Genomic DNA, 24,693 nt, shown 5'->3' with positions numbered 1-24,693 from the left:
AAGTAAAAGAGTTTGATTGGGAGTCGTGGGTGAATGTCGGGGCCAAGCCGCTGGCAACTCCACTACGGGCGTTTAAATCAGAGCGAGCGAATGGGAGAAAGGAAAGGAGAGCTATTTCACGTTTTATAAAAGATGTCTACATTATATCGTCTCTGTCGGGTGGAAACCTCATACGTCCAAAACTTTTTTTTTCAGGATTCAAATTCAAAAGCAGCAAAAGTTGCAGATCTACAAGCTCGAAACGCGTCGCGTTTGAGTGACGTTGTTGTATTATCACAGAGGGAGCTAATTTACAAAAAAAACACAAAAGGTTAGAATATGGAGATAAGAGGTTTCTGCCCGACAGCAACGATATACAATATAACAGGTTTAAGTGCTATGGAAACGGTAAACAATCTCTGCTCCTTGTGTCTGTCACAATCTGTCACTGTCCAGTTTATAGGGCCACCCCCGTCTGCTGTTTATCTCATAGTGCTGCTGTGGAGACGGTAGTCGGCTGCAGCTCGGCGCCTGGGTGTGGACCGTCCAGTTGCAAACCCACCGTTTTAGGATTTTGTTGCAAGTGGCTTTTTTTGATTGATTGAACAGTTTATTGAAAATGAATTCAAAAGGATAAATACACAAGAAAGCCCGTAGGCTTGTTTCGTTGGCTGCAAGTCGCAACTAGTTGCGTTGCGAAATGTAAGTGCCTAGTACAGATCCCTGGGAGCCTCCGGTCAACTAAGTACATACTGTAGGGGCCCGGATCGCTGGCGTAGCGGTCCGGGCACCTAGTCTTCAACACGCGCCTGACAGCGCGTGGCGGGTTCGAGTCCCCACTTCGTGTCACTCCCCATCTCTCTCTCCATTTCCTGTCAGCCTACTGTCCTATCTATAATAAAGGCATAAAAATGCCCATATCCATGATATAAAATGTGATATTTCATGGCCTTGAGTGGATTATTGCTTAATTACATTGTATTTTGATCGATGATAAAGATGAATAGAGTAGTTCTACAGTCGTCAATCAGTAACTACATTCTTCTGTGGTGTGAAGCTTAATACAGAGATATAGGCATGTGCAGTATGGACAAACAGAAGCGTCACGGTCGCTCACCTCTCTGCCGCCCCTGGATGCTGCGCAGCGCCAGGATGTTCTGCTCGTCCGACAGGAACTGCCTCATCTTGTGGAAGGGCTCCTTCCCGCGGATGGTCAGCTTGTTCCAGGGCTTGGGCCGCGCCAGGATCTCGCTGACCGAGCCCTGCGAGAGGCCCAGCACGTAGTGGCCGAAGATCCGCTGGCCGATGTTGTGCTTGATCAGCTGCTCCTTCACCTGCCGGGCGATCTCCGACGTGTCCATGTCCTCGCCCTCCGAGGCGCTGCCGGCGCCCTCCGACTGGCTGGGCGAGGGCACCAGCCCCCCGTTGATGTCGGGGGACGCGGACGTCTGCTGCTGGCTTTGGGACTGATGGGACGACAAGGACTGGTGGGACGACTGGTGGGCGCCGACGACGGCCGACAGCGAGTTGGCCATGGGGTAGTGGGCCGGCGAGAAGAGCAGGGCCGGACCGCCGCCGCCGCCGGACGACGAGACGGAGTCCTGCAGCGCTTTGGAGTAGAACGTCTGCACCAGCTGCCGGTGCAGGAGAGAGTTGAGCGCCAGCTTGCCCGCCAGGGGGAAGGCGGCGCTCGCCGACGCCATGGAGGACGGGCTGAAGAAGTCCTGGCCGCCCACGATGCCCACCCCCCCCGAGGGGGAGAAGTGGTGGGTGCCGTTGGCCACGGAGGCGGTGGTGATGGTGATGGGGGCGTCCTCGCAGGACGAGGAGACCTTATTGGCGCTCGCCCCCGTGCGCAGGAGCAGCTGGGACGTCGGGGGAGGGGAGCCCTGCAGGTTGGCGTTCATGAGGGTGGCGGACAGGCGCTGGGACTCTTTGACCTTCTCCCTGGACGACGCCCCTGCGAGGTTCACGGGGAAAAAAACACACACACAGAGGTCAAATATCACGTCGACAGCCAGCAGCTCAACGCAGATAATTCAAATCTACAAAGTAACTAGTAAATCAAGTTTTCAAATAATTGTAGTGGAGTAAAAAGTACAATATTTGCCTCTGAGGTGTAGAGGAGTAGAAGTAAAAGCATCGAAAATTGGAAATACTCCAGTAAAGTAAAAGTTTGTACTTAAGTACAGTACTTGAGTAAATGTACTTAGTTACTTTCCACCACTGACGAGAGCCAAGTGAACGGCAACGTGAAAACATATTTCACAGGTTCTGGATTGTGTTCCCATCATGCACTATGGCTATGGTTTCAGATGCGGTTCTCTCAGAACCTCATTGGGGTCCCTGCTCAGGAGGTGTGGCACTAAACCCTGACTTCTAGGAACCCAAAACGTATGCTTTCAAAATGTTTCGAAAATAGCAGCTCTTTTTTTGTACCTGGCCCTTCAGTGGTGGCTCTGGTGATAATAGGCTCTATGCACAGCAGCCATATTGGACAGAAATTGGGCCCCTTCCTTGCTTCCTTCACAGGTGTTACCAATGACACTAATGAAGGCTCTGTTCCATTTAGTGTAGCACAGTGGTTCTCAAACTTTTTCATTTCAAGGACCCCCATAACTCTGAGAGTGTACAAATGGAACCAAATGGACCCGGGAGGGTCCATTTGGTTCCATTTGTACACTCTCAGAGTTACACCCTCTCAAGGAACCATGAGGGTCCCTGGACCACACTTTGAGACCCACTAATATTTCTAGTGAGCCAACATGCACAATATCAGCACCCTGACTCTGCCACGAGAATGATACTCATAATCTGTCACACAGGTTCTGGGAGGTTCTGGGTTAGACTTCATAGGGTGCGTTTGGATATATATAGCACTGAGCGCACTGGCCAATACAAACTATACGTGAGTGCGCTCCTGGTGCGCATTTTCGAACGCACCCATAGTGGCAAAGAGCCATTAGTGTCCTTGAGGGGGTTCCAGGAGGACCCCCAGATACATGATTGATAGTTAGGAACCGAATGGACCCTTTACAGGTCTGTAACTCAGAGAGTGTACAAATGGAACCAAATGGACCTGTAAAAGGTCCATCTGGTTCCATTTGTACTCAGAGTGAAATGAACACTGAGGATTCTACTGTGTAAATTGATGTCCCAGAGAATAAAGATCACATCAAATGGGGGGGTCCGTGCCGTGGCCTCATGCCGATAAAACCGGGGGTCCTTGAAATGGAAAAACAGATTGAGAATCACTGATCTAGAATTAAAGATATTCTGGTCCAGCTTGTTTGTTTTTTTGGTTCATCCCCTGTGTTATCTAATACCTGTTAGTCCAAACAAAGCTTATTCAGAATATGGTGCTACTAAGAATCACGCTTTTTACATGAGAGTTCTTCTCTGGTTTTATTGCCTCGAAACACAGAAAGCAATATGATGACAAAGACTACAGGGTTATTGAGCATTATTTATTCAGCGTCGGACTGAGGGAGGTGTGTGCGTGTGCGTGTACGTGCGTGCGTGCGTGCGTGCGTGCGTGCGTGCGTGCGTGTGTGTGTGTGTGTGTGTGTGTGTGTGTGGCCCGTGGCTGCAAGGGACACTGAGCCATGATGAAGTTTCATGTCTGGGAGGGAATTAATCTACTCTGTATGCAATGCCCAAACTGTTTTATTCTCTCTCTCTCTCTCTCTGGATCCAAAGGCCCCTTCAAGCCACCAGCATTAAAATCTCTCTATTTTTAGACAATTCAACAGAGAGGCTCTCTCTATACACCGAGCCACGTCTCTGTGTATTTGAGAAGTGCACTCAGAAATAGAGTCTTTTATTTATTTTTTTGTCCCCCCCCCCACTTCTGTAATTTGAATTATGCAAAGACCTTGGAGTTCTAACAGCAGGGGGGCCGTGAGCCAAATACCAAAAAACGCATACGCTGACCTAATCAAAAGGATCAGGCAAAAAGGCATCAAAGTTATGAAAAATATTCATTAACAAGCTTCAAGGTAGAAAGATGCATGTTCCTTTGCTTTACCACGCCAGTAAGGATTTTTAAAAAAGTAGCCGGGAGGTATTTGGTGAGATGTTGTTTGGATAATCAGGGCCCTGTGGGTGTGTTAATGGACCCTTATGGCTCCTATTTTACGAGGCACGTTTATTTGTACACATTTCAACAACAAGGCTATCCAATGTGCTTCACGTAAAATATGTACATAAATGTCCATGTACATTTTCAAATAGCCCTCACTAATGTTCATTATAAGATGGCACGGCACCATTTACATCTACTCACTTAGTGTCTCAGAGGTAGCCTGGTTTCAGACCATAGACCCCGCCCACTCTCTGAGTGGACCGCCTCTCTTGGTCTGGTGTTGTAAATGTGAACCTAGGATTTATTCGGTACAAAACATGTATTGTCCAATGAGAGTCGGAGGCGGGGTTGGGGATCCCTTGCGATTGGTGTAGGGAAATTCTAAACCAATTCTAATTGGTTTAGGGAAATTCGAATCCCCTCCCCCCTCGTGAATCGCCTACACTGGAGCCAAATGTCAGACTGAAGCTCCGCACAGCTTCTCAGAGGAGGACTGTGGACAGTACAGAAACCTGCCTACCAGCGACATCCTCTGTAAGCTGGCAGGTTCGGTCATTTCAAACAAGATTTCAACCTTGCAATTTTGAACTTTCTTTATTAATGCCAGAGCAATGTCTTTTGTTTCTTTGCTCTTGCATTAAGCCATTAACTCATTGACTGCCTGACTGAGTTAAAACGTCGTCTATCGTCCCCTTGCCAGCAAAAACAGCAATTTTACTGTACTTTTGAAAAATCATGGAATATTTTCCGTGACCTCCTTCCTTTTTTCTTTTCTTTTTTATCCCACGATTTTGTAACCCCATTTTTTTTACACCCAGTGCCAATTGTCTAAGTAATCCTGGGCACTACCTTCCCTCTGCCAACCTAGGGAGGCCAGGGCCGAGCTCATGCCTCCTTCAATGCATGAGAGCCAACTGACTCTATCACCTGACAGGGGGGAGTTTCCCTGGTTGGACGTAACGCGTGGAAGGAACACGTTATTCCAACCAGTTCCTTTCCCCTCCATCAGGCGCCCCGGCTGGCCAGGGGGAGGCAGTATAGTGACCAGGATTACTGCATGTTTTTGTGAGGGTACCTACCCTAGGGAACACGGGGAGAACATGCAAACTCCACACAGAGTAGGCCCTTTCGCCAACCCCACCTAAGGTATGGGCACTGATGACACAAAAGAGAACATGCCCCCAGCGCCCACAGCCCCCCCCCTGCGGGAATCGAACCCAGGAACTTCTAGCTGTGACTGCACGGTGCACGGTGGTGCGACTGCACCTATTTTTTTGCCAGACCCAGGGGGTCGGCCTACAGGAGGCTTTGTCGGTCGGTCGGTCGGTCGTTCTGTCCCTCTTTTCCTCTGCACACACGTCATGCGAAGTCCGGCCATTCAGATTTCAACCACTAGGGGTCTGGCAGTGCTCCTCGGAGCACTTTTTCTAGTTTAATTACTTTTTTTTTCTCATAACACGAGAATTCTCATTCTCGTGGCCAGTTCCCACCTGATGTTGTGTGGGAGTTTTGACTTCTTCAGACCGTACTGAAGAACTGCTAGCTTGCATAATGTCTTAAGACTAGGACTTAAGTCTAAGACGTACAGGTCATCATCGTCTCCAATGATGATGACGCGATTTCCCACCATGCAACAGCAGTGGGTTTTCGCCCACGGGTCATTCACCTTGAGCTTGGGCTTAAACTCCTTCCAGGAGAGGGTCTCTGGACTGAATCTCCACACATCATTGAACATATTATATATTCTACGAGGGTAGCTATCACCTCCAAATATGTACAACTCTCCATTGTAGGCAAAGGCTGAATGACCCCAGCGTTCCCAGCGTTCAAAGTCTGAATGACCCCAGTGTTTAGCTGGAAGACGCTGTGCAGAAGAAGGTGTGCTCAGCCAGCAGTTGGTCTCTGTGTCAAACACACTGATTTTGTGGTAGAAGACGTGGTGTAGAGGATTCGTCCCCCCAAACACAAACATCTGTGTCCCGATGATGGTGGCAGAGTGATTGAGTGTAGCAGGAGGCAGAGTTCCTCTGGTGTTTATCAAAGACCAGACCATCGTGGTGGTGTCCAGCTTGTAGATGTCATTAGTGGGTCCAGCCCAGAAAGTGGTCATTCCTCCATAGACATACATGACCTTCCCCAAGACACAAGCTGTGTGGTGCATCCTCGCCCCTGGAACGGTCCCAGAAACCTCAGAATTGAGCCATCCGTGGGTGTCGACATCAAACGCATAAAGCACGTTGTCGCAATGTCCCCGCATATTCTGTCCACCCCATATGTAGACGATATAGTCAATGAGCACAGCTGTTTGGCCATAGCGACTACAGGGTACCTCAGGGGGACGTTCTCCTCTTGTAGTCGTCACTGGGGGTAACGTAATCCATCTCAGAGACACTGTGTTGAAGACGTACACATTGAGCTGGTTTTCTGGAGGTGGTTTCCTAGATTTCTTAATCTTCTCCTTGAAACCTCCAAAGTCATGCACTTTCTTAATCTTCTCCTTGAAACCTCCAAAGGCATACACTTTGTGTCCCACTGCTACAGCAGTATGAGGACGCAACTTCACTGTACAGTGCGACATTTGACAGACAAATCAGCAGACTGCAATGAACATGCTACAATTTATATAGGAGGCCAGTCTATGATGTCAGTACTATGTCAGTTAACGTGCCGTCATAGAATCATCACAATTATTTAGTCAACGTTTCAGCCCATGTATGGAGCCCAAGAATGTCACCTCCCAGTGTGAAATGTAGGTTCCAAAAAAACTAAATATGATAAAAAATCTAGACGCACCCCCAAAATCTCCTGGATTCTGACAGTCCAAAGTTGGCAGCCCTGGTCCGAAACTGTTACTTTTCAGGATTTCGAAATGCAAAGATCGACAAGGTCGACCCGCGTTTCGAGCTTACAGATCTGCCACTTTTGAAACTTTAGTGGGACAGTGTATTATGGATGATCAAATTTACAAAGAAAACACAAAATGTAAAAAAAAAAATCACACCCAGTGTCACACCTAGGCACCCGGTGCCTTTGAATTAGTGTAACTGGTTGCATCCTTGTGTTGCAATCAGCTGCAGCTGTTGAGGCCGTGTTCAAACATACGGACGGACGGACAGACATATACACACACGGTCAAATGTACACACACGGTCAAAAAAATAAGAGATAAGAGGTTTCTGCCCGACAGCGACGATATAATAAATACTTGTGTTTTTTTTCTCCCCCTGAGTGGTGGTTAGTGGGGACACGGCAGACAGAGGGGCCCGACCCGGAGCCAATTAGGATGACATTTTCAACGCGGTCAAGTGCACTGAGTGGTAAAGATCAGCGCCGCAGTGCACTGGAAACGGGGGCTTCATTAACATGCCGTGTCCTCAGTGTCTGCAGACTCTGCACAGGGCCGGCTCGAGCCTCGTCTACACTTAGTCGCTCAGAAAGACGGTCTTTGAAATGTAGTCGAGTAAAAGTCACTAGTATCCAAAAAAATACAAATACTCAAGTAAAGTACAGCTACTCCATTTTCTTTTTTACAGTACTTCGTTACTGTCCACCACTGCTTACTAATAACTGCACATCTCCAAGTTTTCACTTTTAGTGTTTTTTTTCCGTAAATTACTGCCCTACTTGATCATGCTACAGCGTCACATTTTTTTTATTTGAATCCTGAAAATTAATAGATTTGGACATATGAGCATGGTTGCCAGATCTGCTTATTATAATTTCCCAGCAAGATTGTATTTGAAAATAGCCGACAGAGACGATTATGCAGCCATGCTCTCGTTTGGCTGCATGACCTCCAAGTCACCTTTGGAAGAGAGATCACCTTGTGGTATCAACTTCATATCAACATGTGATATCGACCTGTTGGCAGTACTTTGAAGTGGTACACTTAAGTTGATCCCTTTGGACACAAAATTATTATTTTTCTTAAATTGTGAAATGCAATAAACGTCTTCTCCTCTACCCTCCCTGGCAGTATTTCAGTCTCTGTCATAACACACGTGTTGCCAAAGTTTCAACATTGTATCGTATGGCAGCGCCAGCGAATGAAGCCCGGTACATCTGTGCTTCTCAAACTTTCTCACCTCAAGGACACCCGAACTAATATGCATCCCTCCACGGACCCCCCATTTGAAAATATCTTGTGCCAGGGACCCCCCCATACAAGATTTGTGCTGTTAAAATGTTTCAAATATATATATTTTAGCCGATCTACAAGCTCACAGCGCATGACACATTGCGAGCAATGTAGATCTGCTATTGTCAAACATCCGATGCAGGTTATAGTAACACCTTTTTTCTGGGGATCCCCCCTGGCACCACCCTCAAGGACCCCTGGGGGTCCCTGGACCCCACGTTGAGAACCACTGCTTTAAACAGTCATCATTACATTCAAACAGATATCACAGAGGCAATGCGATTTATGTCCACTAGAGGGGAGTTGTGTTCACTTGTTCAACTAAAAAAAGTGTCAGAATGTTGCATAAACTGAACAATATCTGCAGGAAATGTTGGAAAATAATGTTTGAAGTTGTGAAAAGGTCGGTCCGTGATGGACTCACGTAGGCTACTTGTGTTTACGGCAGTGGTTCTCAAAGTGGGGTCCAGGTACCCTCAGGGTGACTTGAGGGGGTTCTAAAATAGACCCTTGCAGGGTCTGTAACTCTGAGAGTGTACAAATGGAACCAAATGGACCCGGAGTTATAGGGGTCGTTGAAATTTCGGGCCGCTACACAGCCCTCACACCCACGTCGTACCGCCAATCTAACTGATATGCCCATATATGGAGATCTCTGTATCCGTCAGTCCTTGTCCCTTTTATGCCCATATACGGAGATCCCTGATGTCCTCAGTATTATGCCCATATATGGGCATGCCCCCTTTTGTGCCCTTATATGGAGCTGACTGATTTGTTTGCTGATGCCATGACGACACATTGAGGTTAGGCAACGCACTCCATATTTGGGCGTAGCTGCATTGGGAACTCCTTATATGGTTATGGCTGACATGGAAGTGATGTCAGAGGTCCGCCGGCCAGCCGGCCCGCCGGTCCAACCTTAAGCCAATTTGAATATAGGATGATGAAATAATGAAAATACACAGGTAGTGTAGGGCAAATAGTGACTTCATGCAAAGCCATTTGCGCTCAGGGGATCCTTAGGGTTTTCTCAACTCTCTTGAAAACCCTATTATGGTTCATTGACCAGAGTCCCCCAGCAAATCGCTGAAAATAGCAGAGTTTGTAGAACGTCTATATTTTTCGCTGGAAAACGGAAAATGCCCCAAAATAGGGACACTGGGGTTCATGTGGTTAAGACGTTTTCTACAACCAGGCAGTGGCAGGCACAGATATACTGTAATGCCTCCAGTGGTGTAATTTCCCCTCTGGAACGGTGTCAGATAAAATGAGCCGTCTATGTCAGATGAATGGAGATAAAACGTGTTATTATACACGTCGCAGTAAAGCCCTCCTGCAGATTCTCCATTTAGCGAGACACATCTAAGTGGCAGATCAAACAGGAAAAGGTGGGAAAGCAGCGCGACGGCTCAGCCAGCTCCAAGTCTTAACGGCTGTCGTTGAACCGCGGCCGCTGAGCTCCATTTACATTTACGTATTCCAGGGCCAAGCTCCGTTCTCGTTTCCGATTCTTGTCTTCCTTCTTCAACTGACGGCGTGCCGATCGGTAACAGCACATCGTCTGCTGTCGGTGCAGAAAACTCTTATCTCCCACATGTTAACTTTTTGTAAATAAAATGCCCTTCTTGTTCGTACTACAGCGTCACACAAAAACATCAAAAGTAGCAGATTGGCAAGCTCGAAACGCGGCGCGAAGCGACGCGTTTCGAGCTTGTAGATCTGCTACTTTTGATGCTTTTGGATTTGAATCCTGAAAAGTAACAGTTTTGGACATATGAGGTTTCCTCCCGAACAAAGACGACATGTATTTTTTTTCAGCTGAGACTATATTTAAAAGAGAGCTCTCTCTCTCTCTCTCTGTCTCTCTCTCTCTCTCTGACTCTCTCTCCCTCCGACTCTCCCTGCAAAAAGCTATACCGTAATTGTCTTTTTCCTCCGCGGAGTTCAACAGTTCTTCTTCTGCTGTCTGAGATTAGCTGGCAGCGTTTCCTGTGTCTGCCAGCCAGACTTCCCGTCTGGATCCCCCATGAGGCACGCCGCTCCACAGATGGAGGAATTAAAAAAGAGCTGCGAGTGCAAGGCGGGCGGCAGCAGCGTACAACTTTTTTTTTTGCAGCCTTTCCCTCTTGGCAGAGTACCCGCCAGAGCTCCCCCACTTTGATATCATCTTGACAGCGACTTCTTCTCCTTACCTTTGGCAAAGCGTTAACGGTTATTTGAGTATTTGCCAATGTTAGTTTATTTTATACAGCGACACGTTCCTTTAGTTTGTGGCTTATATAAACCGATCGTTTTTTTTTTGTTTTTTTTTCCGCCTAACAAGGCCGAACAGAGAGATTTCTGTCTGGTTCCATTGGCAGCTATAAGGCAGGGAGAGACAGTCGGGGGGGGGTTTGCATGTGGGTGGCTGGAATAACTCTGCGTGCCATGACACGACCGTGTGATGATGCCGTCTGTGAGCTGCTGTATAGTCACGGCCCAATCAGTGACAACACTCCTATCTGTTATATCTGCTTGTAAGTTGGTGTTGTACTGTATGTTCTTGAACCTCTATACTTAACGGAGATCAAATAAACTGACAAACATATGCAGTAAAAAAACTCGGTTATTTTAACTCTGAGAGTGTACAAAACGGAACCAAATGGACCCTTACGGGTCCATTTGGTTCCATTTGTACACTCTCAGAGTTAAAGCCGTGTTTTTTTTTGAATGAATTCAAATTATTTGAAAAAGTTATTTTAACCAATGTGTTAATACTATCTGTGCTGTGACTATAGCTAGCACTACGTGCAGTGGTTGGAGGTGGACTCCCTACTCTTCCACTGAGACATTTAGACCCTGGTGTCTGGTAGTATTACCGCCTGAAGCTCATATAAGCACAATATCTTCCCCCCAATCAAGTAGGGATTGCGTCGGGCATTAGCGGTAGAGATTTGATCTCACATATGGGAGACCTGAGTTCAAATCCTGGCTTGGACATGAAAGTGAAGAAACATTTCACTGTTGAGGCTATAAGGTAAGGGGTCTAGTCTAGGGTTACAATTAGGATCAGATTAAAGGTATCCTCTGTAACTTTCCTGTTCTACCCCCCGGATTCGAACCCAGGTCTCCTGCGCAAGTAGCTGAAATATTAACCACTGAGCTAATGGCGCTTGCCTGCTTGCTCGCTCAGGGGAGAAATTTGAATTTTGACCTGCCAGGCAGTACCACGTCAACCAAGTCACATCTAACCTAGACCCATGATCTAAATGTCTCAGTAGAAGAGCAGGGAAAACCAAATACAACCACCCCAATAGTATACATGTAAGTAACATTGTATTAACATACTCTACCGTATAGATTGGACAAAAATAACATTTTGATCACAAAAATAAGTTGCATAGTACAGCTTATATAGTGCAGCGGTCCATTTGGCTCCATTTGTACCCTCTCAAACTTATAAAGGGTCTGTTAATTAAACAAGTTTAAGAAGCATTGCTATAGTGGTATAGAGGGGTTAACCTGAGGACAGGGACTCACCAGCGCTGTGCTCGCTGTTGTTCAGTCGCAGTGAAGACCTTTCCGACTCTCGCAAGCTCCGACTCTTCTCCAGCAGCAGCACGTCCACAGGCTTGGAGTCCTGAAGGAGAAGGACGGTAGATACCTTTATTGATATCCCGCTGGCGCCAGAGACAGTACGGCAGTAACAGTTACAGATACGGGGCAAAGTAGTACAGTAGGTACAGAAGACTAACATCACAGCAAAGACACCCTCAACAAAAATATTAATAAAGGTATATTGTCTCTGTCGGGTGGAAACCTCATATGTCCAAATCTGTTACTTTCCAGGATTGAAATTCAAAAATAGCAAAAGTAGCAGATCTACAAGCTCGAAACGTGTTGCTTCGCGCCGCGTTTCGAGCTTGTAGATCTGCTACTTTTGCTACTTTTGTGTGACGCTGTAGTATGATCAAGTAGGGCATTCATTTACGGAAAAAATATAGAGATAAGACGTTTCTGTCCGACAGCATCGATATACAGATGTATACTGCCTATACAGACGTCCCGCCTGGTGCAGAACAACAAGACACCCTCAATAAATAGTCAAGTATACAGACGTCTCTACACAATCATCCTGTCTGATGCAGAACTAGAAGAGAGTAGCCAGGTTAAGCCTATAGCTATGAAATCCACACAAACCACAGTTAACGTTACAAATGACGACAGTAGTGGATGTTACAGTAGCAGTCACGCAACGCCTTTTTGCTACCGATAATGCTACGGCCCGGTTACTGAGAATTCAGGCCAAGTGAGAGAGAGAGTTCTAGTAGTGTTCTAGTCACAGCCAGCTTGTGCTCCTTACCTGGGCTGAAGAGCAGTTTGTCGAGGCAAACTCCATGGACTTGCGGATACTGTTGGGGGAGAAGAAAAAAAAAAAAGAGTTGATCACAAGACTCGGTTAAAGCTACTGTAAATAGACGGGAGTGCTTCTCTAGATCCTCGCCAACTCGAGCCAAAGAAAAACATTCTAACTCAATACAAAGGGCCCTCGTCTCCAACAGGCCCAGACCATTAAAATCCTGATAATTCAATGAAATCCTTAGACCCTATCAGGCTGGCAGCATTTATTAAGGGTCATCCAGTGATCTCTTTAATGCAAATTCAATTCCCGACGATATTATCTATAAAAAAAGAGGGTGGTGGGCGCGGGGCAGGGGAGACAAACTTTCATTCAAAAGACACAAAAAAAGGAAATTTGGAGTCAGAAAACAGGCTATAGCTACGCGGATGCCACCAGACAGCTCTTTGGCCGGCAGTCTGAACAGGATTCAATCAGCTTCATTCACTCATGTCTCGTCTAAACACTCCCAATTAAAAATATTACGATGGAAGCTCAAGTTCCCAAATGAACGGCGAGACGGACATCGCAGCGGCCTGGTGCATGCTGTTAACCCATTTAGACCGGGAAAGAATCTGTGTCATTTTTTAAATGTATTTTATATTCAAAAATAGCAGATATACGAGCTCATACGAGCTTGTAGATCTGCTATTTTTGAAAAATCTTGAACATTTTGTGCAAAGCTTTGACTGAATATATATTTTTTAAAAGCGAACATTTGTAACTCAACTCTTTGCTTCTGGGGGGTCCCTGGAACAAAACCTTTTGAGATGGGGGTCCGCGGCCAAATACATGTTTTCTAAATCCTAACAGTATGCTATATTAGTGGTGCTCCAACCTTTCCATGTCAAGGACCCCCAAAATGATATGTGGACCCCCGTCTCAAAATATGTTGTTCCAGGGACCCCCAGAAGCACAACTCGGAGTTAATTTTTTTCACTTTCAAACGTATATATATATTCATATTTGCACACATTTGTCAGGATCTTTCGAAAATAGCAGATCTACAAGCTCATAGCGCGGCACTCGGTGCCGCACTATGAGCTTGTATATCTGCTATTTTTGAATAGCCTAAAGAAATCCTAAAATGACACAGACGCGGTCCCGGATTGAATGTGTTAAATCCCTGGCAGAGCCGTTGGCTGTGGCTCCCAATTAGCTTATCTGCCAACCTTAACTCAGTTAGGCCCTTTGATTCTAGGTGGGACAAAGATAAGTCACAATTCGACGCACCGGACAATGGACAAAGGAGGCCACTGTTGTGCCTGTCTTTTTTTCTCAAGTCTAGATCTAAACTAAATGAAAAAAAGATACACAAACTCTGGCAGGTACTACTGTATAGCAGCACAGGTATGATGTGCAAAAGCAGCACTTTTTAAAAAAGTTTTGTGCCAAGTAATCACATTTTGTCAACATGATCAGTCAAGGATATCCGCAAAATGACAAAACAGCTGTTACACCACTTACACTGTATAATGCTTATCGTCGCTGTTGGGCTAGAAAGTCGTGTCTCCATATTCTAACTTTTTGTGTTTTTGTGTAAATTAACGCCCTACTTGATCGTACTACAGCGTCACACAAAAGCATCAAAAGCAGCAGATCCATAAGCTCGAAACGTGGCACAAAGCGATGCGTTTTGAGCTTGTAGATCTGCTAAATTTGAATCCTGAAAAGTAATTTAGACAAGTAGTCTTGGACGTATGAGGTTTCCATCCGACGGAGACGTTATGTGACTGGGGCCCCCGCAGGACTGTGCGAGGTCAGCTAGCATTTCCCTCTACACCAAATCTCTTCAGTCAAAATAGCTGATCGACAAGCTCACTCAGCTTGTAGAGCTGTTGTTTTCACCAAAATGTTCGCCCCCACAATAGGTACGCTATAGGCTCCAGGTTAAAGATGCACTATGTAACTGTAATGTCCGATAGGGGGTTCGAACCTGGGTCTCCTGTGCACATTTAAACCACTGAGCCAACAGAGCATGCCCGTTTGCTCAAGGGAGATATTGAATTTTGACCTCCATGCAGTGCCACATGTCAACCAGTAGTGGTCAGACAACAGGATCTACATTTTCAAATAAAAGAGTGGGGAGACCAAATACAACCACCACAGTTATATTGTAATAACATACTTTACCATACAGATGTACTCATTATATTGCAGTGTATTAACATACTCTACCATACAGATGTGATAGTTATATTGTATTAACATACTCTACCATACAGATGTGATAGTTATATTATATTAACATACTCAACCATACAGATGTGATAGTTATATCATATTAACATACTCAACCGTACAGATGTACTAGTTATATTAAAATACTTATAATAACATTCTTTTCACACAAAAAGTCACATAGTGTAGCAGTCTTCATTTAAAAAGTTACTGCCAACTAATCTAATTTTGTCAACATGATCAGTCAATGTGGATATCTGCAAGATGTCACAACAGCTGTTAATGCAAAAAAAAAAAAACTAAATCACATCAGCTATAATAACGCAGATACTACAGTACGCCGTGAATAATTTCAACTTACATTTTAGGAGAGGAGCATCTGGTTCTGAACTTGTGCCCATAACAATGTTTTGACTCAATATCTCTCCTCCAAACAGCTTGATCTAATTTCAAAAGGAGGGGAAGGAACCGAGTGGAATGCAATGGCCTTTTTTATCCAATAAACACCTCCCTCTCATTAAGTGGAGTGCAGAGGCTCAACCAATGAGGCGAGGCCTCCGAGTTGCTCCCTATCTGAAGACTAAATCGAAAGGTTATGATGGTCTCGAGGGGGCGGCTTGGCCAGAGAGCATGAATGGCATTAGTGGCGGATCCGTAAAAGAGCATAGGCCCGAGTCCGGTGCCAAGTTTTCACTTCAACCTCTCAGCCCTAGAGTCACAGTCTAGCTCCTCAAGGCAAAAGGAACAGTGTTGCCAAGTCTGCTTATTATAAGCGACTTTAACACATTCCCTGCCAGAGTTTATTCATAAGGTACTCACCCACTGCCAGCGTTTTTGAGTTTTATAGCCTTTTGAACCGTTCACAAAAAAATTATATCCATTAAAATCCGCGATCGGATGGTGTTTATAAACAGCAACGACGGACGTACGAGCCCTCATAATGTTTACACTTTTTTTCCTTTTTCTTCTTCTGTGATATCAGCGGCCCAAAGAGGCTGCAAACGTCATATCCGTTTGGCTGTGACGTGGCTGTGACGTTTCCCCACCGGCCATCTTAGATTAGCTTAGCATCCGATCGGCTATCAGATCGTTTTTAAACACAAAGAGGATAACCGTTCGTCGATCAAAGAAAAGAAAATGCAACCGGAGCTTACCATTCGTTTTTTAAACCGTGTGAAAACCATGATCTTTAGCCAAAACCAGGGAAAAACTGTTTTTTCAAGATAAAAAACGAACCGGAAACGGTTGTCGGAAATTTTCTCATAGGATGGGTCGGAAGCGTCATGGGGGGGAAAAAAAAATCAAGGATGGTACCAAAACATTTTTTTTTCGTTATCAAACCACATAAAAAGACGATCCCGAGATATCTCGGGATACGCAGGTAACGGGTGGATTTAATGTCCCGAGATATCTCGGGATTGGCAGTATATGTGTTAAGCATAGTCGCTTGTACATAATGGTACTGTAGTTGTGTTTTTTTGGGATTGTTTCTAAAGTGTAGTTGCTTATTTGGTCTTGCTCCAGTTTAATCACCTTATATACCTGCAAATATCGGCTATTTGAAAACTGCGTTGTGAGCTTTTAGATCTGCTATTTTCAAAAATCTGGAATGTTTTAGAAAGTTTTGCAACACAAATCCTGTATGGGGGTCACTGGCACAACACACTTTCAGATGGGGGTCCGTGGCCAAATACATATCAATTTGGGGGTCCTTGACATGGAAATGTTGGAGAACCACTGCTCTAAAACGACATTGGGACAACAAAGGTCGACTGACCTGCCCTAGTCGCTTATTTTGGGCTTGTTTTCACCTGGTTTGCTTGTTTCTCTCGCAAAATCTGGCAACACTGAAAAGGAATGAAAATGTTGTCTCGCTTCGTTTCGCTTGGGTTGCTGAACCCAGGCCTGTGGTGGCGCCTGGTGGCAGTGAGCTGAGGAAGAAGAAAAACCATTACCTGAGTTCTCTCTTGACTTCTTCATAGTCCGCTTGGTCCTGAAGCTTCTCCTCCATCCGCTGTGGTGGGACGAAAAGACGGCAAGGGTTCAAATCTGTTCCTCTGTGGACTTTCTAAGACATTCGAACCCAGGTCTCCCATACGGAAAGCCAACATTGTGACCACTAGCCTAAAGGGGAATTCCCCCTTGGCCAAGGGAGATAATAGGCTTTTGGTCATCAGGCAGAGGCTGTGAGCCACTACTGCTACACAGTGACAAATATTAAAACGACAGACAGACAGACAGACAGACAGACAGACAGACAGACAGACAGACAGACAGATGTCACTTTGCCCATGTAGCCTACTTGAAAAAGCTATCTCTTCTAGAGCAACACTCCTTAATTTTGATATCAAATTAAGTCTGAATGTCAGGTTTAAATTTAGTCCAGCTCTACAAAAATAAATTGTCACTTGTGCTGTCGTGAAGTGAAAGAGAGTATAAGGTAATACGCAGTGGTGTAAAGTAACTAAGTACATTTACTAAGTACTGTACTTCAGTACAATTTGGAGGCATTTTTACTTTAGTGTTAATTTTCAGTACTTTTACTTCTACTACTACTACTACATCTCAGAGGCAAATATTGTACTTTTACTCCACTACAATTATTTGAAAACTTTAGTTACTTTGCAGATATAAATTATTACGTTATAAAACATACATTAACCACTTAACCCCTATTTTATACCTAGGCTATTTGAAAATAGCAGATGTACAAGCTCACAACGCATGCGACGCGTTGTGAGCTTGTAGATCTGCTATTTTCAAACATTTTTGTACTTTTGGTACTTTAAGTACATTTTGATACCAATACTATTTGTACTTTTACTCAAGTCCATTTTGAATTCCAGACTTTCACTTGTAACAGAGTACTTCTACATTGCAGTATTGATGCCTTTACTTAAGTAACACATTTGAGCACTTTGTCCACCACTGGTAATACGAGTGCGTTTGGTATCGTTGTGGCATATACAAACGGCTCTACCTTTAGCGAGGCCTCCTTGGAGCTGAGCTCCTGTCTGAGCTGGCTGATCTGCGAGGCCGTGGTGTCGGCCATCTGATCCAGACCGGCCTGCAGTCTCTGCACGTCCTCCGCCAGCTGCAGCACCTCGCGCTCCTTGGCGCTGAGCTCCACCTCCAGGCTGGAGCGCGACAGCACCTCCAGGGTCTGCTCCTGTGTGGATAACACACACACACACACACACACACACACGCACACACACACACACACACACACACACACGCACACACACACACGTTCAGTACACACGCCAGTGTTAATTTTGTCGACTGCAATTTAGGCATTTAGCCCATTAAGAGCAGAGGCCGATTCTACAAAATGCCTTCTTAATCAGTTAGTTCTAAACTCTTTCGTGTCAAGAACCCCAACAATATGGTGACTGATATTGTCCTTCTAATACATGAGGGGGCGTGTTTTTTTCAATTACTTTTTTAATCTAAAATGAAATCAAATACAATCAAATAAATTAAAACAAATGAAAAATGTAAAGAACAATGGCAAGCCAAGTGCTTCTTAGAGTTCACTGGGTGATGACTCCAGTCCAGGTGGTGATGAGGTGCTCAGGAAGTCAAAACAGGATCATGAGGAGGAGTCCCATCAAATGGGAAAACTTCAAGCACACTCGAGCAAGGACTTAGTTAAAAAGCCTTTAATATGATGACAGGGCTACTACATTAAAAACAATAAAACAAAATGAAAAGAATGTATTGAAAGAACACATCCCCCTCACGTATTAGAAGGACATTATCAGTCACCAGAACCAAGATCAGGTGTTTTCGATGAATGGAGTTTGTAGTTACAATGGGTTTATAATAAAGATTCTATGTTATCGGAAGGGGTGTGTCTGATACAATTAATATCAAATATCTAAATACTGAATGGTGCTCACACAATAAATGACTCCCCAAACATGTTTGAAAGTGAAATATCCTTTTAACCCATTAAGATCGGGAAAGCATGTCATTTTAGATTTTAACCAATTTAACAATTATTTTATACTTTGGCTATTCAAAAATAGCAGATATACAAGCTCATATGAGCTTGTAGAGCCGCTATTTTTGAAAAATCATGAACATTTGTGGACTTTTTTTTAACATGTATATTTTTAAAGCAAGCATTTGTAACTCAAATCTTTCCTTCTAGGGGGGTCCCTGGAACAAAATATTTTGAGTGTCCACGGCCAAATACATGTCATTTTGGGGGTCCTTGACCTGAAAAAGTTCGAGAACCACTGACATTATAGCAACATACAGTGTAAGTGTTTCAGAACATTTGTAAGACCTGGCCTCAGGTCTTAATGGGTTAATACGCTTGTACAGCTACAGATGCTGTATCCAAAGGGCCCTGCTGTGAGAACATACCATATCAGGGGCTTTCTGGATCTGCGTGGCCAGCTGGAGGGACCTGTTAGCTGATGTCAGCTGTTCCCGAAGAGCCTCGGCCTCTCGCTCCGCCGCCTCCGCTCTCTGTAGACACACAGGAACAACTCAGTGTCACATCATTAGCAACAATATCATGATTCATGTCAAATCAAACCACATCTACCATACATTGCTATTACAGCAGGATGCTAACAAGTTAGTCCCCCCCACGGCTGTAATGGCCGTTACTCAACATCCAGTCAATGAGATGTTTTATAGAACATTTTATTTTAATTCAATAGCTAAAGATTGGACAGAGTGGTCATGACTAGACTCTCATTAGCTGATTAGACACTATTGTTTGTGTTGTGATCAGTGGTGGAAAGTATCTAAGTACATTTACTTACAGTAAGTACTGTACTTGAGTGCGATTTTGTGGTATTTGTACTTTACTTGAGTATTTCCAATTTCCAATAGTTTTACTTCTACTCCACTACATCTCAGAGGCAAATGTTGTACTTTTACTCCACTACAATTATTTGAAAACTTTAGTTACTAGTTACTTTGTAGATTTGTATTAAAAATTACAAAACATACATTAACCACTTCAGCCCTCTATACATTTCAGCCATTTAAAAATAGCCGATCTACAAGCTCACAATGCGTCGCGACGCGACGCATTGTGAGCTTGTAGATCGGCTATTTTCAAAAGATTTTTATACATTTGAAAACTTGAGAAATGGGACATTCTGCATAATGAGTACTTTTGTACTTTAAGTACATTTTTATACTAATACTTTTTTCACATTTACTCAAGTAAATGTTGAATTCTGGACTTTTACTTGTAACAGAGTATTTCCACATTGCAGTATTGATACTTTTACTTAGGTAAAACATTTGAGTACTTTTTACACCATTGGTTGTGATGGGGTTAATGCTGTTAAGTATAATGCTCATTGTAAAGCATATGTTTGGATAGAGGCACTACATTCACGCACCATTTACCAAGCGACATCATATCGTTGCTTGAGGTAATAAAGGATGAGCTACAACTAATACCGTAATTAGGATAATTGCATTCATTATAATTAGATTTTTTTTAAATCTTTTACGCAGGCCTTCTTCCTAAGGTAGGATTTATACTGTAGCTTGTGTGAAGACAATTTAAATGTTCTCTATTCTAATTAGCAAACTGTGTTTGAGGTGACTTCAATGGGAGGTCACAGTAAACCAGTCACCAACCGGGGCCAGCAGTGATCCTTACATTTTAACCCGACCGGGAACGCATCTATTTTTGTATTTCTTTGGCTATTCAAAAATAGCAGATCTACAAGCTTGTAGATATGTTATTTGAAAAAAATCATGAAAAAGTTAGAAAATCGTGAAAACCACTTGAGAACCATTGGAATTCATTCAGCAACATAAGATTTTTCAATTTGTAGAATCGTAGAATTTGCATGTCAAGGAAACCCCAAAATGTATTTGGCTGCGGACCCCCATCTCAAAATATGTTGTTCCAGGGACCCCCATAAGCACAGATCGAAGTTAAAAATGTTCGCTTTAAAACATATGTATATATATTCAATGATTTGCACACATTTTCCAAGATTTTTCAAAAAATAGCTATTTTTGAATAGCCAAAGACATCTTAAAATGACATAGATGCATTCCCGGTCTTAATGGATTACGGTTTAGTACGTTCGCTAGTAGATCCTGTATGTCCCCATAAGTCTTGTTGGAATAAAAACGACCATCTCAAAGAAACACGTTTGTCACCTTTTGGAAAATGGAGTGACTCTGGTTTAATGTACAAAGAAGAGGAATACATCGAGGAGTGACGACTCACTTATGCCTTGTTACCCACTGGTGATGCTCAAACAAGCAACCATTAAAATGTAAATGTTATTAAATCTTTTATGGAATTATGAAAATGTAACATTTCTCGCTCCGCCCGGTCATTCCGAAATGTGAAACTAATGAGGCCCCGGTTTGATATAACATAATAGAATTTAGTTTTCCCCTGATTACATTATCATCATAATAAGAAAGCTTTATCTAAATATGTTCTAGCCTTGGGAAAACAAGATAATATTGGTTGTGGTGATATTCATTTGTTCTCTTGATTTTCCAAGTGGGTCATCAAACATGTTCTGTTTAATTTTCATATGGCGTGTCAAAGATATCGTCTCTGTCGGGTGGAAACCTCATATGTCCAAAACCGTTACTTTAAACAGATCTACAAGCTCAAAAAGTGTGGTGGTTTCAAGCTTGTAGATCTGCTACTTTTGATACTTTTGTCTGTCGCTGTAGCTTGATCAAGTCGGGCGTTCATTTACAAAAAAACACAAAAGGTTAAAATATGGAGATAAGCGGTTTCTGCCCGACAACAACGATATACAAATGAAAACATAAGCATGGCAGAAAGCTACACAGCCAAAGAGTTAATTAGCCTCTTAAACCCTATATAGTCTTTGTCGGGTGGACAGAGCCGATATAGGTACGACGATATGTTGTTTGAACTTGTAGATCGGCTAATTTTGCTACTTTTGTGAGACTCTAGACTCTCGTAGGATGAAACGTGAAATATGGAGATACAAGGTTTCTACCTGACAGCCATGATATACTAAGTTGACTGTGCTGGCCCCCCAGGGGTCTGTACTTGACCCCCTCCCTTTTTTCCCTCTACACCAAATCTCTTGACCGATAATAGTTGATCCACAAGCTCACAACACATTGCGCTGTGACACATGTGCATTGTAAGCTTGTAGATTGGCTATTTTCGCAGAATGTTCACCTATTATCACATGGCATGCCCAGAATAGCGACGTTTTCATGTGGTTAAGCTCTGCGTGTACAAATGGACCCTTAAGGGTCAAAGTGTTAAACCGCACGTAGCGGTAATGTATGTAATATACTGCACAATATGTACAGTAGCTATTTTCTCAGTGTCTTTGTGAATGAATACTTAATTTGCGTCATTTGTACTATGTTGTATAATGGGGTCACACTGAAAAAAAGCTGATCTACAAGCTCGCAACGCGTCGCATTGTGAGCTTGTAGATCAGCTATTTTTGGCATGCGATGAAGTACAAATCCAGCTTAAGGCATTTATGGTTGACCGAGGCTATCCAACCAAGGGCCAGCGTATCGGCCCTTGCCGACAGCTTGTAGCCTACTGATAAAGTCTGTGGCTGGGACTGATACAGTATACGGCTCACCCGGGCTGATACAAGCACACAGCTGGAGCATCGAGGTGATACAGCCTTTGGCTCGGGCTGATGCAGCCTGAGGGCTTTATACAGCCTACATCTCAGGGCTGATACAGCCTACAGCTCAGGGCTGATACAGCCTACAGCTCAGGGCTGATACAGCCTAAGACTCAGGCTGATACAGCCTAAGACTCAGGCTGATACAGTCTAAGACTCAGGCTGATACAGTCTAAGACTCAGGGCTGATACAGTCTAAGACTCAGGCTGATACAGTCTAAGACTCAGGCTGATACAGCCTAAGACTCAGGCTGATACAGCCTAAGACTCAGGCTGATACAGCCTACAGCTCAGGCTGATACAGCCTAAGACTCAGGCTGATACAGCCTACAGCTCAGGGCTGATACAGCCTAAGACTCAGGCTGATACAGCCTACAACTCAGGGCTGATACAGCCTAAGACTCAGGCTGATACAGCCTACAGCTCAGGGCTGATACAGCCTAAGACTCAGGCTGATACAGCCTGAGACTCAGGGCTGATACAGCCTAAGACTCAGGGCTGATACAGCCTAAGACTCAGGCCGATACAGCCTAAGACTCAGGCTGATACAGCCTGATTCAGGGCTGATACAGTCTAAGACTCAGGCTGATACAGCCTAAGACTCAGGCTGATACAGCCTAAGACTCAGGCTGATACAGCCTAAGACTCAGGCTGATGCAGCCTGAGACTCAGGGCTGATACAGCCTAAGACTCAGGGCTGATACAGCCTAAGACTCAGGCTCATACACCCTACAGCAGTAGTTCTCAAACTCTTTTGTGCCAAGGACCCCCAAATTGAAGGTATTTGGCGACCCCCCATCTGAAAATGTTTTGTGCCAGGGACTCCCAGAAGAGAAGATCTGTGTTAAAAAATATATATTAATATTTCAAACACTTTCAAGATTTTTCAAAAATGTTAAAAAATAGCAGATGTGCACGAAGTGACACGCCATGAGCGTATATATCTGCTATGTTTCAATAGCCAACGTATAAAATATGAAAAAAGGGGTTAAAATGATTATGATGTTTTATTAACACATTTACTGTAGCTGGAGACCCCCTGGACCCCCCCGCCCCCCAAGGACCCCTGGGGGTCCCGCCCAGACCCCACTTTACTTTGAGAACCAATGGCCTACGGTAAGATATACAGCCAGGGTTGCCAGATCTGCTTATCATAATCTCCCCGCAAGATTTGATTTGAAAATAGCCGATCTACAAGCTCACAACGCGTCGCATCGCATTTCTAATAGCTGTTGTATATGTTAAAGTGCACATGTGGCCCATAGTCGCTTCTTTTGGGCTGTTTTTTCCTAGACCTGGTTGCTTGTTTCTCTCACAGAATCTGGCAACACTGGATACAGCCTGTAGGTCAGGGCTGTGATACGGCCTAAAGGCTCAAGCAGATACTGTACAGCCTACGGGACTGATACATCCTATGGCTCATAGAGTGATACAGCCTGCAGCTCAGGGCTGATAAACACAGCTGAATGCCCAGGTGGTGATGGACACGTCCAGCCCCCTCAGGTGAGCTCACGCCACGTCGTCGCCACTTGAATTGGATCCTCTTTCAGGTGGTATACACACACTCGATGAAAACAGAGTGTGTAGCAGTTTTCACGGCGCTGGTGAGCCCAAGTTTTTGCCGGTTTGAGCCAGATTGTACGGAGTGCTGACTGCAATGTGCCTGTCAGTGCACGAGCGATCAGTGTTTTTGCACACACATATATGGGCACAGTCCGCACACGCTCGCCCACACACACACACACACACACACACACACACACACACACACACACACACACACACACACACACACACACACACACACACACACACACACACACACACACACATACAGATGTGCACGAGTGTGTGTGTGTGTGTGTGTGCTGTCTAACCTCGGGACAATGAAGGGGGGAAAACTCCAAGCTCAGACAATTCCATGAAGGTCGAGTTATAATTTAGAAAGTAAAAAATAAAAACTGTCGAGAACCACAAACAATAATGTTGAAGATTACATGAATTCCATACGGCAGGTTATTGCATTCATAACCTGCGTCTTTACCAAATCTCCACAAGGAAATGCTCTTTTTCCACATGTACTGTATGCTTCTGCCAATATGAAATGGAATATGCTGGAGATGCTGTTACCGTATGTACTGTATTTATTGTTTTATTGTTTACATGTATTAGATCTTGTCTCCTTATTGTGTCTCGTCTAGGCAGGAATAATATCATGTCCAATGTGTTCAGAATAATATTATGGATGAGATGAAGAATCGTCCAGTGTGTTCAGACACCATATCAACGG

The 24,693-nt window shown here is 44.3% G+C and overlaps 1 protein-coding gene across 5 annotated transcripts in view; it reads right to left on the bottom strand.

Moving 5' to 3' along the window:
* cux1a (cut-like homeobox 1a) overlaps window positions 1-24,693 on the bottom strand; it is a 263,240-nt gene that overhangs the window by 50,728 nt on the left and 187,819 nt on the right. For all 5 annotated transcript variants that reach the window (XM_084075026.1, XM_084075025.1, XM_084075027.1 and 2 more), the window contains exons 10-15: window positions 19,138-19,242; window positions 17,741-17,929; window positions 16,716-16,774; window positions 12,544-12,592; window positions 11,721-11,820; window positions 1,097-1,939 (exon numbers count right to left, since the gene is read on the bottom strand). In XM_084075026.1, coding sequence (XP_083931152.1) covers window positions 1,097-1,939; window positions 11,721-11,820; window positions 12,544-12,592; window positions 16,716-16,774; window positions 17,741-17,929; window positions 19,138-19,242 — 1,345 coding nt within the window. The remainder of the gene's footprint in view (window positions 1-1,096; window positions 1,940-11,720; window positions 11,821-12,543; window positions 12,593-16,715; window positions 16,775-17,740; window positions 17,930-19,137; window positions 19,243-24,693) is intronic.

Source organism: Gymnoscopelus microlampas, assembly GCF_963454915.1.
Source record: "Gymnoscopelus microlampas genome assembly, chromosome: 12".
NCBI lineage: Eukaryota > Metazoa > Chordata > Actinopteri > Myctophiformes > Myctophidae > Gymnoscopelus > Gymnoscopelus microlampas.
Note: the sequence above shows the minus strand (reverse complement) of the source record. Positions and strands in the feature narration are given on the sequence as shown.